Source organism: Pelecanus crispus, chromosome 2, assembly GCF_030463565.1.
Source record: "Pelecanus crispus isolate bPelCri1 chromosome 2, bPelCri1.pri, whole genome shotgun sequence".
Classification (NCBI taxonomy): Eukaryota; Metazoa; Chordata; class Aves; order Pelecaniformes; family Pelecanidae; genus Pelecanus; species Pelecanus crispus.
The window spans coordinates 129,553,757-129,572,688 of NC_134644.1; the positions used below are offsets into that span (position 1 = coordinate 129,553,757).

General features: G+C 35.2%; 1 protein-coding gene across 1 annotated transcript in view; it reads left to right on the forward strand.

Annotated features, from left to right (window-relative positions):
* Positions 1-18,932, forward strand: part of SNTG1 (syntrophin gamma 1) — a 155,227-nt gene that overhangs the window by 98,453 nt on the left and 37,842 nt on the right. Inside the window, exons 12-13 of the mRNA XM_075705063.1 lie at positions 6,703-6,819; positions 11,310-11,381. Coding sequence (XP_075561178.1) covers positions 6,703-6,819; positions 11,310-11,381 — 189 coding nt within the window. The remainder of the gene's footprint in view (positions 1-6,702; positions 6,820-11,309; positions 11,382-18,932) is intronic.

The window sequence follows — 18,932 nt, forward strand, 5'->3', positions numbered from 1 at the left end:
ACTAAACCGATCAAGGGTAGACTAGATTAAACCATGTCCCGAAGTGCCACATCTACCCGTTTTTTGAACACTTCCAGGGATGGTGATACTATGCTTTAGAACAGATGATGTTTACTTTCTTGCCACCTGAGTGTGGAACTTTCCGTATTGCAGTGTTATCTGTTCAAACCCTAAAAAAGGGCCAGAAATTTTATCCTGGGTTAAAATTGGCAGCCCTCCTTGTGCCTGCTTGTAAATTTAGTAGGTGAAAAATGGACAGGCAGGATTCAAATATGACCATGTATCAAAGATGTTTTTTGCAGTAAAAACCACAGAATCTTACTGGTTGCAGTTACACAACAGCAAAAGGAGGGGGAATGATGACAGTGTGATATATAGTAATTTTTTTAGTCAGGACGTGTGTGAGACCTGCTCATTATCAAAGAGTTTGCTGAGCTGCTCTGTTGAGAGTGTCAGAGAAGGTCTGAAGCTTCTCAGGTTGGCTGTAAAATGCCTGTGATGGCAGTGGGGCTGAGTCTCCTCAGTGATAAACCTGGCAGCCAAATGAACCTGCTCAAGGATGTACTAAATTGCTCCGAAGGTGAGTTATGTGGCAGGGAAACAAGAGAAGTCTCTACAAGAAGAATGGAGGCTCATTCAAGTGAGGAAGGCAAATCACTCTAGATAACACAAGATATATATTTTCATCATCTAGCTACCATAGCTATTAACCAGGAAAATGCTTAATTCAATCACAAGTAAAATGCACACATCCCTTGTGCAGTTCCGGGGGTTTACCATATGCTGGTGTGCTACTCTAGTTGATTTTTTTTTTTTTTTTTAAATTACCCAGTCAATATCCTGCAAGCCAGAACTAGCATGAGCTCTTTTTGTACTGGTTTGTTCTAGTAATTTCATACACCCTGCCCAATTCATACAGACTGGTATCTAATGCTGCAGTTTGCATCCAGATCTATCTTTGTAAAAAAAGCTGCATAAGGTGTTTCTTGGAAAAAGTCTTAACACAGGAATGCTGTACTTTCTAAATGCTAATCAACTCTATTAAATTGAACAAATTGAAATTGTAATGAATTTTAAATACATGTAATTGTTCATTGATTTAAATAATTTAAGGGAGGCAACCCCCCCCCCCCATCTTTTAATGTTGATATTTTGACTAAGGCACACAGTTGCCCAATTAATGTTCAAATTGACTTTGTCTTTCCAAGAATTTATTTCAATGAACAGGTACTTAGAAGTCTTAAGTAACTAAATGAGTTCTCTGAAATAAACGGTAGCTATTAACATGTAACATTGCATGAAAAACTGAATGGATGAGAAAAAATGTTACTCTGGATTAGTAGATTATAAGAAGAAGATTGTGAGAAATCTGGAAAAGCAAAATACAAATCTTTACCTGTTCAGAAAGCTGTCCTATATCCACATGTAGCCATCACTTTTCAAATTTGTGAAGGGAATGAAGGCATGAAGCAGTCAATATAATCCTGATTTCTAGCAAGATCTGGTAGATCTAATTGGGCAGGTGCTAAGATTTCTCATGGGATGGTGCTGGATGTAATGTAAACTGTCATGCAGCTTTTTCAAACAGTGCTGTTAATGTTGGACAGATGTCTGCAGACGTCCAGGCAGGTTTTGTTACCCTAAACAACTGTCTTCACTCTGATTCAGATATTGTATGCTAAGACAGCAAATATACTTTGTTTTCTGTCTTTGATATCAGTTTTCAGTTATCTGGAGTGTAAGGGAAAAATAATCATCAATAACTAACAAGTATTTTCTGCTTTCTCTGTTACTGTTTACTTTAAGACCCCCTAAATATTTCCTTAATTTTTGTGTGATCATTTGAAAAACAAAACACGACAAAACCAAATGGAAAATTTATACTCAGCCTTGGTCTGGTAGCAAGATGACAACATGAGTTCTTTCTTGAAGGAAATTAAGCTGTATGAGATACAATAAATGTATAATCTTATAATCTCCCATAATATTTTTATAATCTCCAATAATAAATGAAATGCTTAGAGTCTGAATAATCTATTAGTAGGTAGGTGGTTCAGAAATATGAAGGTGATCTTTGTCAGTGATAGCTCTAAAAGACTTAGGATAGAAAGGAGAAGGTATAACAGAGGAGAACTGAAGGGGGAAACTATTTTGCAAGCAATCATTTTTGGTTTTATACATTCATAATTTTTCTTATTTCACAGAATCACAGAATGGTTGAGGTCATAAGGAACCTCTGAAATTCATCTTGCCCAACCCCCCTGTTCAAGCAATATCACCTAGAGCAGGTTGCCCAGGACCATGTCGATCCACAACTCAAACCAAAAATAGTTCATTTCTAAATTTTAAATTTCAGAAATAAAAGTCAAAGCAAATATTTGCCAAAGCTGTTCCTTTGCTATTAATAATTTCATGGCATAATTTTCTAGAAAATACTGACCACTATTGAAGTTTATTTGTCACAAAACATAATGAAGCAAATGAGGCTTTGAATTATTTCAAAGCTAATGTGAAACATATGTAAAATAAACTTCCATTGCCATTTGTCTTCTGTTTCTTTGAGATTATTTTTCATATTCAGACTGGCTTGTTTTAATGGACTTTGTTTCTGAAGAAGATAGAAAATAATTCACAGGCATTAAAAAAAAAAAAAAAAAATTATGGAAAGATTACCAGGCTTTTCACAAACCTGAAAAATAGGATAGGAGACATCTTGACTATATTTACAGTAGAGCAAAATTTTCTAGCATTCATTCAAAATTGTGTATGATTAATTCTTCTGTTGACTTTGAAAAAAAAAAAATCTTAGCATAAAAATCCTAAGCCTTTTAAATACAGGACTATTTTTGCCAATAATTGGATTGTGATCACACTTTTTGTTCCATTTCAGTGTGGTTTTATTGTTTTTCTGCTAACAATTGACTATAATGAATTTTGAGACTATCATAAAGAGAAAATGATATTAAAATCAGAGTAGAGAGCATTATCTGAGTTCTTCATCCCTTGTCATTTTTCCCCTGTGTTGTCTGACATATTCATCTTCTGACTCCATGTTTATCCTGTTGCCCTACAGCAATGTTTCACATAATGTAAGTATGAATATGAGACTTTTAAGATTAAAAGCTGTCAGTGCATCTGGTCTGATCTTTGAATCACCTCACTCATTAAATGTCACATATATTTTACATTTCATTTTTGGGACATTTTCTTGTATTTTTATCTTACTGTTCTTCCTAAAATATAATAAAATTTGGGTAAAAACTCTGGAGAAGTGTCTCTGACAGTCAAGGCTATTTAAGTCATTTTAGCAATATGCTGGACTGATATGAAATATGGCAATTTATGGCAATTTATCTTGCTTGATTAGGATGTCCATGTGATGTAAGTACATACTAAATTGGGAGATTATGGATTTTGGGCTGAAGAAAGTGTCCTGTTTCATTTATCATTTAGATATAGATTTTTTTAAACTGTACATGATTTAACTCATAAACCATAACAACTTACTGAGTCTTTGTTACTGAACCAGCAGCCACAAAGTTAACTAATTTGTGTAACCATTTGATTTTGAAGAATGAGCTGCTTCAGTTAAGTTAGAAACCAAGATTGCAAAAATTATCTTTTGAGTGGAATGTTATCACAAATAAAATGTTTTCCCCACAGCCACAATCTTTGTTGATAATGGTCAGCAGTTTATAGGGACTCAAAAAAATTTTCCTAAGATTAAAAAACTAACCTGGTTTTTAAATTTATAAAGGGGCATGCTATGCACTACCTATTTGTGATTCACACTTATTTCCATTCATCATGTGTCTGTGGTTGTAAACATTTATTTTCAGACAGAATCTCATGAAATTCCATATTTTGGGCCAAGTCCACATGTACAGCATTAAGATATGTTCCAAAACTCACAAGTCAAATTTCATATTCATCCACTATTTCAATACATATATACATATGAACTATTAATTTGGAAAGTTAAGATCCTGTTACAAATAACTAATTTTCTTGTTAATTGACTTCACATATTCAGTGTGTTTAGATAAGCAAAGACCACTTTAGGAACACATGAGTAAAAGAGTTATCAAGTATTTATTCAGTTTTGCCCTGTTTCTCAGAAACTAACCTATGCTATTTTAATCCACACATATGAATATGCCCATGCACTCAAACAACTTTGTAAGTGTTCCTAATTATAATCATATAGCCTTTTCTTAACAGTTCTTCTGTCTGTTTAATTGTAGGTATTTAGTCTGAAGGAGAAATACCTTTTTGTTAGTAAAACCTTGGTAGAGCAGGTTGTCTGAAAAATCTATCTAATTTTTCCTCATGATCTACAGAGGCAAGGGAGAAATATCTAAAGGAGCAATTGCCTTAAATTTCACGGCTGCTTTAGTATTAAGGCAATCAAATGTGAAATATCAATACATCTGCTCAGCATGAGTGACTGTATCCTGTTATTTTGACGAATAGTAGAAGTAGAAATGAGGAATGTGAAAACCACTAAATGAAACGGGTTGCGTACAGTGCTACAGTGATATTAAATATCATCTGACAAGATGATATCTTACCGTGTATCTGATTTTAATGAAACAAATCAAGAGAGAACCAAATCAATTCAGTTTGATTAATTTAAAAGCACAGATGTCTCAATTCCTAGAAATTAGAGAGCATTCATTCTCTTTCAGTTCAGAGAGGAAAATGTGCCAAACTTCTGCACATAATAGTAAATTTTTTTATACTAATTTTACTCTTCTGTGTAGTGCCTCTCAGTTACTGAGCTCTACAGATTCCTACCAAGTCAGAGGGATGAGGATCCATACTTACACATACTTGGATAACATACGAAACAGAAGAAATGAGGGAAATCTGAATAAACAGTGATCTGAAATAAGTTTAAACTTTTCTTACTGTACCTGTCAGTTGGGGGTTTTTTTCTGACTATTTCTTTATTCAGGTATGAATGAGATTTCAGAGAGTGTGGCTTTTTAGTTATTGCATGACAATATAGTGTTGAGCACTCTGCTTGATTCCTGAGTATTGTGGTAAGCTCTGTCTTCTTTTTGAGTTTTATAAACTTGTTTAATTACCAAACCAGCAGATACTTAAACACGTTATTCATTGGACCTAAGACTCTATTACAGTATTAGTGTTTGCTATTGGCAAAAGAATAAAATTTTGAGGTCTCACTTTGAGAGTTAGAGGAATGGACCTTCTTCCTGTCTCTGTTTATAGACCATAAAATATCTAATAAACTGTAATGGAAAGTAGTAGTGTACATTTCATACATGGGGATTTGAAAAAGCCATTAATTTCCAGTGTGTTACAATACAATCAAACAGAAAAAAAGAAGAAAAAAGAAGAAAAAAAAAAACAACCAAACCCCAACAGACACCCCCCCCTTTTATTTTAATGTATATTCCATGAAGAACTGTTGATGAAAATCCTCTTCCCAACAGTAATGAAATAAGCTTATGTAAATCACTTTTTTAAAAGTAAGTGACATAGAAAATCTGAAAGGATAAAACATGTAGTACAAACATTCATTTTATGTACATTTATACCATTGGTAAACTTACTAACTCATTGACTATTAATGCGATTGTAGTTATTTTTCCTAAACTGTTTTCCTTACATGTTCATTACTGACATTTAAGACATAGAATGCCCAATGCCTAGTTAATGTAGAAATCCGTTTCACAAAGATATTTAAAATAGATCTATTCCATTAGTAGCTCTGTATGAAATATGGGTTGATCTATAACACTGTATGAAATATGAGTTGATCTATTTTCTGTAGTAGTAGTGTACCAGTGCACACTGTAAATTGTATTTTATTACTAATGGCATGGTTATAAATCAAAAGTTGCATGATGTGTCTACTCCCTGTTCAGGCGTTCTCCAGAAGTTGGCATAGTGGTGACTCATACTCTGTTACTCTTTAAGGATTTGATATTAAATTGCTCAAACTTAATAGATGGATAGGTTGTGAAATAGATCCTAAAATGGGTTTGAATAAGTATTAGTTCATACATCTATGTCAGAAGATCTACAAGTAGTGGTAAGAGTCAACAGCGTTCTGGTTACTTCTTAGCTGTAGATGAAGTCTGTTCAAAACAGTGTCTGAAAACAGTCTGTTAATTTGTTATTCCGAAGCAAGGAGGTTCAAACCTCCTACACAGGGATTTTCAGAGGGGAAAAAAAAAAAAAGTCTTGTCATTATTTGGAAATAAAACTTGTAAGATCATATTGTTTAATGCATAACTGTGAACTTGTATGTGGAGTCTGTATCTACATTGTAGTGTAACAAGTTACATGATTTTGTATTCCTGCCTAGTGGTTCCTTACACTTTACTTGCATTAAATTTCTCTGACGTGATCTGTCAGCAGATATGTAGAATAACTTCAGGGAACTTTTAATGAGATAATAGACCTTTAACATCCACTAAGTACGTGGGTTACCTTTTTTGGTTTCGCTGGCACAATAAATATTTGTTCTGATGTTTTTGGATTGTCATAACAGGCATCCTTTATACAAGTACGTGATTGTAAGTGAATGCCAATACACCATATTGTGTCAACGGTTCAAGGTTTGTAGCTACGTAAAATTTGACAGACATCAGCTTACTTGAATGAAATATTTTCAATTCATTTGAAGAAAGTGTCTGAGGAATTTGTCAACACTATTGATTTTTCTGTCAGATAGTCTACATGGGCTGGACAGAAGAACGGGAACAAGACTCCCTTCAGGATCGAATGTACACACCAAAGTTTCTAGCACTGAGGGGATCTTCCCTGTATAAATTTATAGCACCTCCAGTAAGTATATTTCTCATGCATAGTGAGAATAAATGTTATTAAGTAAAATAATTTCATGTAATATGTACAAGGCTTTCATAACAAGATATCACTCATTGAGCTAACAGGATTGCAACTTACAGCACTAAAAAGTTCCAGGGTATGTGGTATAGAAGCGATAGAAAATAGCTGTTCATCAGATGATTGGGCATCTAACAAGAATTTCTTTCCCCCTACTTACCTGAGCACTTAGAAAAATACAAGAGAAATCCATTTGTGCTAAAAGGGGGCTTTTCATTTTTCCTTTGGCAGGCAGAATAAGCCTGAAGCAAGATGGTTAAATTTAAACTGAACTACCATTGTAGTCAAACTGCTGAGATTTGGGGAAATATCAAAGCTTTTTGCATGCTGTGGAAATGGCAATAACTCTGTATTTAGATTTCATCCTGAATGTAACTTTTATGCTGCTTGGGTGCACCAAAGGGAAGTAGGGAAGCAAATGAAATTGTTTAGGTTAAATATATTAATTGGAATCTGACTGGCAACACTGGGCAAAATTTTAGCTGTTGTCTCATACTCGGCAATTTACTTTCACAGTTTTATGGTACATCTAAACTACAGTAAACAGAGAAATCCTCTAGCTAACTTTTAAGCCAGTACCTAAGGAACCAGTAGCAGTCCCACACCAACAGCAGGAGGGTCATGTGGATTCATTTGTTCTGTTGATTGGGTGACCTTTCTGACTGCTGCTAAACTCTGTGTTGCCAGATCCAGGCTGTAGCTCCTTTCTGCCTGAATCATAGAAGTTTGGGTTGGGAGGGACCTTTAAAGGTCATCAAGTCCACCCCCCCGCAATGAGCAGGGACATCGACTAGATGAGGTTGCTCAGGGCTCCGTCCAACCTGACCTTGAATGTTTCCAGGGATGGGGCATCTACCACCTCTCTGGGCAACCTGTTACTGAGGTAGTTCAAAGCCAGCTTGCAAGTCTTTACATCATTCATCAGTCACTATTCATGTTTGTTTAGCAAAGTATTTAAAAACATGTGAAAGACATGAAGAATGGAAGCAAGTATGGACTGAAAACTTTGTGTGTTCAATGTTGGTACAATAGTTCACTGGTATGGGAGTTTGGCTCTCCCATGACTAGTAATGGGAGTTTGGCTTTTGTTGGTGGATATTTTTCAGGATCAGATTAAAATGTCAGATTATGCTGCCAAGCACCTTAATTCAAAAGCAGCTCTCCTGGCTTTGGCAGACCTACCTGAGCATTTGCTGCCTGTCAGATAAAGCCACCTCCATTCTAGACACTAGGCAGAAGCAGAAACAATGCTGAGACTGCCCCTTCAATACAAAAGAGAAAGATTATTCTTTTGTAAGCACTATGGAAGGAACTATAAGCCTCTTTACTGAGGATTCAATCATAAATTTCCAGGAGTAATATGCTGCTGGTGGGTAAATGGGTAATGGGTGATGATTAATGACTGTGGGAGGAACATGTTCATAATAGGGCTGTGAACCATGGTGATGTGAGGACAATTTTGGCAAGCTGCTGCTGTATGAGACAAGCCATTGCTCCTTGAAGTCTTTATAGGTCTTGCTTCAGCTGAGCTGCAAGCACAACATGATTTTGTTTTGCCAGATTCTGGTTTTTATTCTAAAATAGAAAGACAGTTCAAACACAGAGAAAAATATCTTCTCTCCATGGAGTAGGAGGGAAGCAGAATGACAAACATGCTTTTTAAAGGACAAACAGAGGAAGAGTTCCCATAGAGCTACCTTAAAAACATGTAATATATGTAATAATTGCATACTTATATGCCCAGCAAAATTATCTTCTTACCAAAGACTGCAGTAGGCCTTTTAAAAGGACTTCTAAAATCCTATTTCCTATATACAAACTTTTACACATACAGTTATGTTTGCTATTCTGCAGGTATATGTGTTCATCTCTTCCGGGGATTATGAAAGAATAAGAACAAACTTTCAATGCCGCAGTTTCAGAGCTTTTATTTATGTGCTATAAGAAGAAAAACAGTTTTAATTATATTTGCAGTGTAAACTCCTTGGATTAAGTTGCTTTATGAACAGAAACATGCTGCCAACTTTTTAACCAGAAAATCAAATTAAAGTATTTCCCTGGTCTCTGCCAAAGTCTAACACATTAGGGAAGCATGTGTTTAAACAGTGTATATCAGCGGCCTCCCCCTGCCTCTTTTTTTACCTGTTTGATCAATAGTACTGCTACTTTCCATGCTCGGATAAATTACCAATTCTAACATATCTTATTTGCATTTTGAAAGCTTTAAACAAAATTATTGTTTTTCTTGTTCTATTATTTCCTGGTACATTTTCTCCTTTAGAATTATTAAGTGTGTCAAGTCTGGTGGGTTTCACTTTCTTACAGTTTATAGTTGGAAATCTCAGAGAGAATGAACTTTAATTGAGAAAGAGCTGCTAACAATTTTTCTCCTGCTACTCAAGCTTTTAAATTAAAATATTAAAAGTGAACAAGGCAAGCAATTTCTGTGGGTGTCTTAATTCTACAGTTGCTTTTGCTTTCCAAATATCTTTATATAGAAGTTTTGTTTTGACCTGAAAAGAAGTTCCTTTATAAGTACAAACAAAAGCAGAAAACTAGGAGAGGAGAGGGAGCTTTGATATTTTTCCCCAAAGTATGGAGCCTACAGTAAGCTTTTAAACATAGCTCTGAATGGCTTTGTGCTTCAGCAGCAATAGTAACTACTTCTCCTGATGGGGCAATATGACTTCAGCTCATGTGGCTGGTGTTTTGGGCTCAGTGGAGCTCTAGCAAGACTCCTCTCCCCATTTCTCTGTTCATGGTAAGTTAATTTTTCGTCCACAGTAGAAAGAGCAGCTTTTTTTTTTTTTTTCTTTTGTTTCTTTACGTGACAAAAGCATTTTACATCTTGTTTATCACATCTCCGAATAGCTTCTTAAAACTCAGGCATAAAGATTGTATATTTCCAATATTTCTTTTCTTCCTCATTCTATTTCAAAAAATTTGTTGACTCGCAGTATTTAGTAATTCTGTTCCTTAGAAATCTGGTTTAATACCCATACTTCAATAAGATAGTGAAAACTGAGTTTGAAGATGACAGCCAATAAATAAAATTGTAATAGAAGAGGAACTATGACAATGTATTTTTGAACTTTTCATTCCTGACTGTGATTTCCTCAAAGGAGTTTCAATTACAATAGTGTTTATACCTAAAAATTAGTTGGAGAGAGAATTTTTTCATACAACACAAAAATAATTTTGATCAAGAAAGTCTTATACCAAGGCAACCAAACCCATAGATGCTTCTCAGCCATGTTGTGTCTATTAATGATTGTTTTCTCTTTAGATAAAAGATAAATTGGTCTCATATAATATTTTCTTTGTGTGCTGTGGATCCCATTTTATGATACATTTTTCAGAAAACTTGAAATTCTTGAACCTTGAAAACCGAATACTTCTGTCTTCATCAGCCTCTTTATCTTGCCTAACAATTGTAATGATACAACTGTCTTCCTTTGGAGCTGGGCCACTGTTCAAAACTTCTTACCATTAAGATTTTTTTTTTTTTTTCATATATAGCCTCAATTTTCATTCTATTTTGTGTGTTCTTCTGTCTTTTGGGACTGTGAATAACTCTCCTCTTTCCTTCTTGCAGTTTCCTTGGAAAGTTATTTATAGGTTGCTGTGATATCGCCTTGACTCTTCCCTTACTGAATATATCTATCTATCCCTTTCTGTCTTATTTAAGTCTTAACCCTTACTCCTGCATGATTTTATTGAACTCTTTTATCTATGCAAATTTTTGTGTAAAATAGTTGCTTAAAATTAATGCTGTTAAAAGCAATTGTCAAATCCTAAGACAAAGAGGAGAAACAGACTATTCTTCAAATCTTAAGTTTGTTAGAATTTAGGAGTAGATCAATCTTGGTAAGAAAAAAAGGAAATGTATATTTGCCTCTGTTGTTTCTCTGTTTTTTCCCTTGGATTTCAAGGCATGTGGGATAAGTGTCTGGGACATTGCAAGGTTGGAGAATTTGGATTTATGGATTTGCAAACAATGTAGGTGAGTGGGAGCAAATTGTGGCATGCAGTTACAAGGAAGGAAGTGGTGAGAAACATACCTTCTTATGGTCAAGGCTCCATGAGAGGAATTCAAGGGCTACATCCTCTCAGGATCTCAATGCAGCCCCCACCATGTCCCAGGGCAAGCCTCATCATTCAGCATAGAGCAGCCTGCATGCAAAGGCACTGCGTTGTAAGCACAAGGAGACAGGCAAGATGTCTCCTAGGCACTGCCTAGATGGAACACTTGGTCCCTCGTAGTTATCACTCTGAGGCAGTGCTTAGTCTTTCTGTGTACATTATACTGGATGTAAATGGCTTAGGGATAGTGGTTTGGTTTTTTTTTTCTAATAAACTTAATTCTTGAAATAAACAAAAATAACTCACTTTCTTTTCCTGTTCATTTTGTTTGTTTTTTTTTTTCCAAGGTCACAACCTGGGATTGGACACGAGCTGAGAAAACGTTTTCAGTTTATGAGATAATGTGCAAAATTCTCAAGGTATGATGAGAAAGTATAAAATAAATTACCACTTTGTCAGACCAGTTGACAAGCTAGAGAGTAACACTGCAACTGAAAACTGCGTGTGATCACCTTGCAGAAAGAGATCAATTTTTTTCTCTTTGAAGTCAATATCAAAAGTCCTGGTGTCAGTAGATACAGAGCCAAACTAGAAGGCATGGCAAAATTGGAAATAAACTGATTTTGACTAGGGAACTATTTTATTTCTCCATAATGCTATATGGGTTTTATAGTTTTACTTTAATGTCACATTTAACCAGTATAACTTTTCTTTTTCTAACTGAGAAGCTAAAGAAATAGTGATCAATTTAGTTGCTTTCAAATATGTTTACGCAACTAACAGTGGCTGCAATGTAAGATTTCACTGAGAGCGAGTCCTTAAAATATGCAACACCATTCTGAAAACTTTTGTATTAATTTTTCCAATTTCTTCAGTTTGTCTTAACTGTAATAAATGGGAAGAGAATGAAATATATTTAGAAAGTTAAAGCTATGAGTAGCAAATTGAATAAGGCCATTATTGTACATTGTATTTAATTTTTAATTCTGAATTCATTCAGAATTAATATATATGGTCTTCTCTCTGTTTTAAAAATAGTGAAGAATGGTTTGCCAGATGCTCAGCATTTCTCAATCTAAAACATGAAGAGAGGAAAAGGAGATGAAAAAGAGATAAAAAAAAATGTTTCTTTCCATTCATTTGAAGTGCTTTCCTGTGTATGTTGGTTTTGGGGGTTTTGGGTTAAAATTATGTAAAAGGTAATTTGGTCTTTTCTAAAGTTTCATCTAGGCAGATGTATGAAAAATCATATTTTAAAAAAGTGTTTCCCATTGGGAACTCCTTATGCTGACATATGGTTGGACTTGATGGTCTTAAAGGTCTTTTCCAACCTAAACAATTCTATGATTATATATATGCATGGTACTTTTCCTAGTTTTTGTAGGTCACATAGATGCACTATACTTTCCTTAGGGAAGCAGATTACAGATGGAACATCTCAATAAAATCTAGAAACTTTTTACATCAGAGACTTCAAAAATAAGAAACCAAATTTATAGTCTGAAAAACCCCTCTCTGCTAGCAATCTGGAACAGAAAAGTGAAAGGAGTTCTTTTACTGCTACGTTGGCTGTGAGGTCTGGACTCTTCATGAAGGAGTAGACCATCCCAAATGAAACATGTTCTATCACTGTGGTATGTCCTTTAACTACCAAGTGTGTGCAAACATTGCCTCTTTAGTAGTGGTCACGTAGGGAGGGAATTAACAGGAGAAGTTAGTCACTCTGTGAAGACATTGTACTGAGGGTGTAATATGAACAGTGCTCTTAGAGCACAGTCAGGCTTTGAGAGAATTGAAAAATCTCACTTGTGACATGCACATTTTTTTTTTTTTTCTGGTAACCTCTGATTACTGAGCCTGGATTACTGCCTTGAGCCTGGAAAACAGTAAGCACCAAGGTAGCTCTTCTCTGAGTAGTAAGCCTGCCGGAGCCAGGACAACTCTTCCTTGTGACTTATCCAAAGATTTTATTATACTGTTTGAATAGAAATGTACAGAATCTATGCCATATAGTTTTCTGTAATTTAAAGGTCCTCCTTCTTTTCATTTCTTCTACCATTTTCCTTTGTTAATACTCTTCTCATTCACTCATTTTTAGCCATTTTTCTTTTTTCCGCTTCTCCTTTATCCCCTGTTCTTGTATACCAATGCAGGGATTTTTTTCTCTTTTCAGCCATGTAACAGAAGTTAGTTACAGCCAAGGAATTAGTCCACAAAGCAGTAAAACCTAAACCAATGCCTTCCTGGCACTTCTGTGTGGAAACATAGAAAAGAGTACAAAGATACTGTTTTTTTCTTATCATCCAGCTCTCCAGACTGTCTGGGAAGAGGTGTAGATCCTCCATTCTCAGTCTGTATTAACAGAGGACACCCTAGCAGAGAGGCAATTCCAGTTTAAGTGATATAGGAATATCATCTATGTGTTTCTTTACCACGTTATTCATATTGAGTTATTCCTTTATTGTCTGTAAGCATGGTAAAGCTTATAAAGTGTTGAAATGTTTCAAAAAGGTTCTTTAGCTGACTAAAACCTGTAAATAATAAACAATGGAAGTAGAAAAATCATTGCAATGAAATTACAGCTTCTGACACTGGAATATTAATCTTCACCATATTCTAGTCTTCTACAACAGATACTATAGGACTTAACCGTGGTTTCACTAAATATAAAAGCAAGTAAACCCAAGAAAAACAGCTTCCCATTACTACTGCTACACTGAACCTCTGTAGAGACTCAAGGTTTTGTTCAGCTTTTATGCCAGCATCATAAATGTCTCCATTTTAGCAGTGTGTGTTTCTAGACGCATTTGTACAAGCCCCATGGATATTATAGAAGCAGAGGCAACTTAAAAAAGTTACTCTGGTTCTTTGTGATCACCTTCAAACTTCTTCCTTTCTATAGTACCTCACATGCTACTTTCATAAATTTGTTTTCCTTGGAGTATGAGTTGAATAGCAAAAGGCCAGGCTAACAGGGTTTGAAGCGGTTATATTCTCAGAGATTGATAGATAGCATGATAGCTCGGGAAACCTAATGAAAAAATCAAGAAAATAAACATGGACTCTTCTAGTGCAGAGGGTTCCCTCTCCTGTTCTTCCTATTCTTCCATGGCAGAGATTGAGTTCATGTCATTCTTTTCAGGAAAATTGAGAAGGTAGAATTATGCTGTGTTTCTACTTCAGAAGAGACAATCACACGTGATTGGCAAGAGATAAATCCAGGAAGAAAGTAATGCCTATTTGCAGGACAATATCATCACTCAGTGTTTCTGAAGTGGGTGTAGTTCCATATTCTTGGCTAAACTCAAATTGTTCAGTCTACACTAGGAGTAAATATCCTAAAACATTCCCAGAAGGTCAAAGCCATCATCTATATTCTTAATTTATTTTAGAATGATCACTACCGTGGATTTTGGGCCAAATGGACCATCTAGCACTCTCCCAAACAATTCCTTGAGATTTATTATGGGTGAAGGAGCATTTGTAATGACCCATTGCATGTGAGCACCCTGTTTTAGGGGGATAAAAAGTTTCATAATATGGATGTGGCCTGGTCCTTGCCAGCTGTCTATAATGTCAACAAACAGTCCCATACATGCTTAATTTGTTAGTATAGATACAGCTTCTGTGGCTAATATTCACTTTAAGTAGAAGGACTTGCAAGTGGTCTGTGCTAACCTTTGTAAAAACTTGCACAGGAGTGAGAAGTAGTGCTTTAGAATTGATGTTTCCAAAGCATATTTCCTTCTATATTGATCAGGCTGTTGGGAATCCTGAGAAGGAGCAGAATATTTATCATCTGCGTGCAGGACTGAGTGTGTTGGTCAGGACTGCCACAACACCTCTGTAGAGCCAGAAAGAACGTGGGTCTTGGGTCATGTCGTCTTTGTCACAGTGAATTACTAAATATCCCAACACTTACTAATCAAAATCTATCTGCGTTACATGGCTTACTCAGATTGGAATGAGATGTTTCAAAACTTTTTTCCATATTTAGATTCATAATCATTAGAAACTAGGATGCAACTTTCACCAAAGCATGCTGGTATTTTCTCCTGCTGTATACTGGTAACTTCAATAACTGTCCCTCATGCCACAAGGACAGGACTTTACTAAATCTATCTGAAAACATTTTGTCTCCTTCTTCCACTCCTTAATTCTGACTAAAATTCTGATGAAGTTCACAAGAGCAGCTTTGATTAGAGACTAATTCCCTTAAGTTTGTTTTTTTTAAATAGAATTGCAATTTTCCTCAGTTGGAGAGATTTCTCTAAGTTTCTCTTCATGACAGAAGTGCTACAGTGGAGAACATGAACTGCCAGATCCTACTGAATACACATTAATATTTCAGTATTTCAGTATGGGAGAATACTACCACTTCTGGTGACAGTAAAAATGTTAAAAACATTAAATAAATATTAATGTCTAAACCCAGCAGAGGACTTAACTGATTTAATCATCAAGAAGGGATTATAGTCCAAACATGTTAAATAAAACTCAGAACTCATCTGCCACAATGACCAATCTTTTCTTCACAGTTGCCTGCATGTGTGGAGTGTTTTTTCGCCTTCAGCATCCATTCCAAAGACTCTGACTCTTCTCATGAACGATATAGGAAACTGGGATGCCATTTTCAATTTTTATGGTTCTCTCAACCTCAAAGCACCTAAAAGGCAGGGTCTTCTGCACCTTAATCAGAGATGTCAGAGATTATTATGTGATTTATAACTAGTGGATTCATATTTATAGTAGTCCTCTAGTAAATCACTATTTTGTTGTTACTGTATTTCCCCCCCACCACCCCCATCAGATTATAAGGAAAAGAAAGAAGAGGAGACTTGCCCTAAGCAAGGCAATAAGTCACTATTTGAAATGTGATTAGGACCTTCTAAATAATTAGGAAGACCGTTAAAATTTGAAGCATAAAACTAGATTTTAAAAAGCTCTCTTTTGACTGTGTGAAAAACAGTTTTATTGACATAAATTCAGCAAAGGAGCAGTCATCCCCTAATTCAATATTTACAACTTTAGATAGTAAAAAACTATAAAAAAACCCCCAAATACTGACAGTCACATTCATACACTACCAAAACAATAGTGGATTATAAAAAAAGGTTCTATAGAAAGTTTTCAAAATATCATGTAAAAATATGTATCTCATAAATTTAAAGCTCTTCACGTTGAAGATTTTTGGGTTAAAATAATAATTTTTGACATGAAAAGTAGGTAAAGCAGGCTGAGTACAAAAATCACATTTTAATTATATTGGATTGAATTATTAATTGTGAAATAATGGCAAACAGCAGTGGGCTATGTTTGATGTAAAAGGAATGTTTATGGAGATGCAAATAACTTAAGACCTGGGGGTGTAAATAAATAAATTGATAATCATACATAGTAATTTATTAAAAATTCAATAGCTCTGTTGATTATGGGGTGAAAGGACCTTAACAGAGAGAAAACACAAGGCACTGAAGAAATCTTTAACCCTAAAAAGAAGCAGGTAAAAAGAGGGAGTTAGTAGAAATAAAAGTCAGGCAAGTTCAAATTGGGAAGAAGTTAGAAACTGTAAAAGTTCTGATGACTAATCAGTAGAAGGTACTGGTAATAGAAGTTGATAGGTTTTAAACCGCTTTCTTTTTTTACCACCAGTTTTATTCAAACTGATGCTAGTGGGACAGTGCCACTAGCATGTGGATGAAAATCTGTGATCTGTGTTAAGTAATTTCTCAGGCAAGATAATCTAATGATACCACTTCTGACATTAAAATGCATCTATGAGTCATTTTCAGCGGAACTGGTGGTAGAATTTGCTATGAATATGAATAAATATTTCTAATTTATTCTGGAAGAAGCTTGTTTCACCCTATCCTCTATTTTGAGGGGTAAAGCCCCATTAACAGCTAACTAATTCCAATATTATGATTGGTCAAATCTTCAATACTCTAGAAAAGCAGGTACTTATATCACTAGCTTCAGAAATGGGCAGATGGCCTCGTCCTGTTCAGTACTTCAAAGCTGGTTGAAATGTATATGTCTTTTTGGTACCTCTTATATTTTTGATATGCAATGTGTTTATTTTGAGTGTGTGTGCATGTGTAAGTGTGCATATTTTAACAGTATTTAAGTATCTTGGATAAATTGGTAAATAAATATTTAAGCAATTTTTCTATATTGGGGGTAGAAAAAAGTTTGTTAAATTTTTCAGGTAAATTATGAAGAATAATACAAAAGATTGCACTTCTCTGCAAGCAATTTTGCCGAGTTTGCTTGAGTTTGCTTGAAGGCTTCAGTGCCTTCAGCTTCATCCAAGCATCTCCTTTTAACTGTGAGAAAATGCTTTCTATAGTTCAGTCACCTGCCTTCTATCTTCAATGTGTCATGCAAAAATATTTGGAGATTTACAATAAAAAGCACACTTTATTCAGCATAAAACAGGAAACATATTGAGGTGTCAGATCAGCTCTGAAATGAAATGTGTGGATAATTGTGAAAGGCAGTCTATGCCGGCAATACGTCAGGATGGTGAATCATTGATGTTTATAGCTGGTATCATTCACATCAGTGCTGCTATTATTTTCTTACTATATTAATCAGGACCAACTTGGTGTCTCAGAAGACTTGTGTCTCCTTCCTTATTTAGCTGTTAGTGTGTGTAAAATCCTCAAATGCAGTTATGTTAATTTTCCCACTTAAATTTCCTGTAATTTTGTTCTCCATTTCCAACAAGTCAAGTATAGGAAAAAGATGATATAAAAAGCATGGGAAACTACTTAAAATGTTTATATATTCACAAAAATTTTAAAATTAATGCTAATAGACACATAAACATGTAAAGTGAAGGTACAGAATATATTTTGAGGTCTATCATTCTTATAGTTGGTCAATGGCTGAGACTTGCATCCTGGTGTGATACCACTAAAGTACTTCACACATGCTCAAAACTGCTTAGGAGGCATAAGTAATGAATCCCTTCTATGAATAAGTTAATGCTGCATCCAGGGAAAATTAGGTTTTCAGCAGGATTTAGCCAGGTGCCAGTTCTTGGAAAAAGTGCTAAACTGTTGAGTGTTTCAGTTTTCTAAACAGTTGAAGTAAGTTTCAGTCTTTGGTTTGCCTCCTGTTCTAAATTTAAGAGTATTAATGTTTCTGAAGAAAAAAGGAGCTGTTCCTACTCTGACTAGAATTACAGTTGTCTTCTAAAGATAAGAAAAATAGTAAAAGTCATAAATGATCTCCATGTCCACTGACATTAAGACCATCATTAAGCTGGCTTCAGTTATATGATGAAGAAAAACTTCTCAGGTGCTGCTATCATTCAGTACTGAAATCGAGCTCCTGACGAGGCTGTTGAACTTCCATTACTGGATCCTTATAAGCATAAGCTGCTGTGTAGCTGCTTCTACCTTGCATAGAGATATGCAGTAGATGACCACAACTCGGGCCTGCTCCTCCGTATTTTCTGTGATTCTGTATGTGATGTCAGTTCATTTCTCTTCAACATGTACATAGTGATACAATCCCTGATCCATGGTGTGTTAATTTCGATAAATTTAATGGGCCCTGTGTGTTAAAGATGTTGATGTTTCTGTAACTGTACAGCACCATGTAAGAGTCTTTTTTGAAAGCAAAGGGGCAGTGTTATTAGGTGCATGACGACTGCCACTGTATAAAGGCTTGTTAACTTTTTATTTGACTCAGAAAAGGAGGCACAAACTATTTGAGATGTAAAGTTATTAAGTAAGGCTTTTTCTGTTTCCCTTTAACTTTAGAGAGGTTTCTTTTTTATTATAAAGAAAAAAACTTTTTTGGCATTTTTTATACAATATTAGGATAGCATAAACTGTCACCTTTTGGGAAAAAACAAGTCAGTTGTGTTGGGCTGGGGCTGCCAATCTCAGCATCTGATCCTGCTTCCTGGAAGAAATAACAAAATAAAGACACAGAGGAAAAGAAAAAGGATAACATAT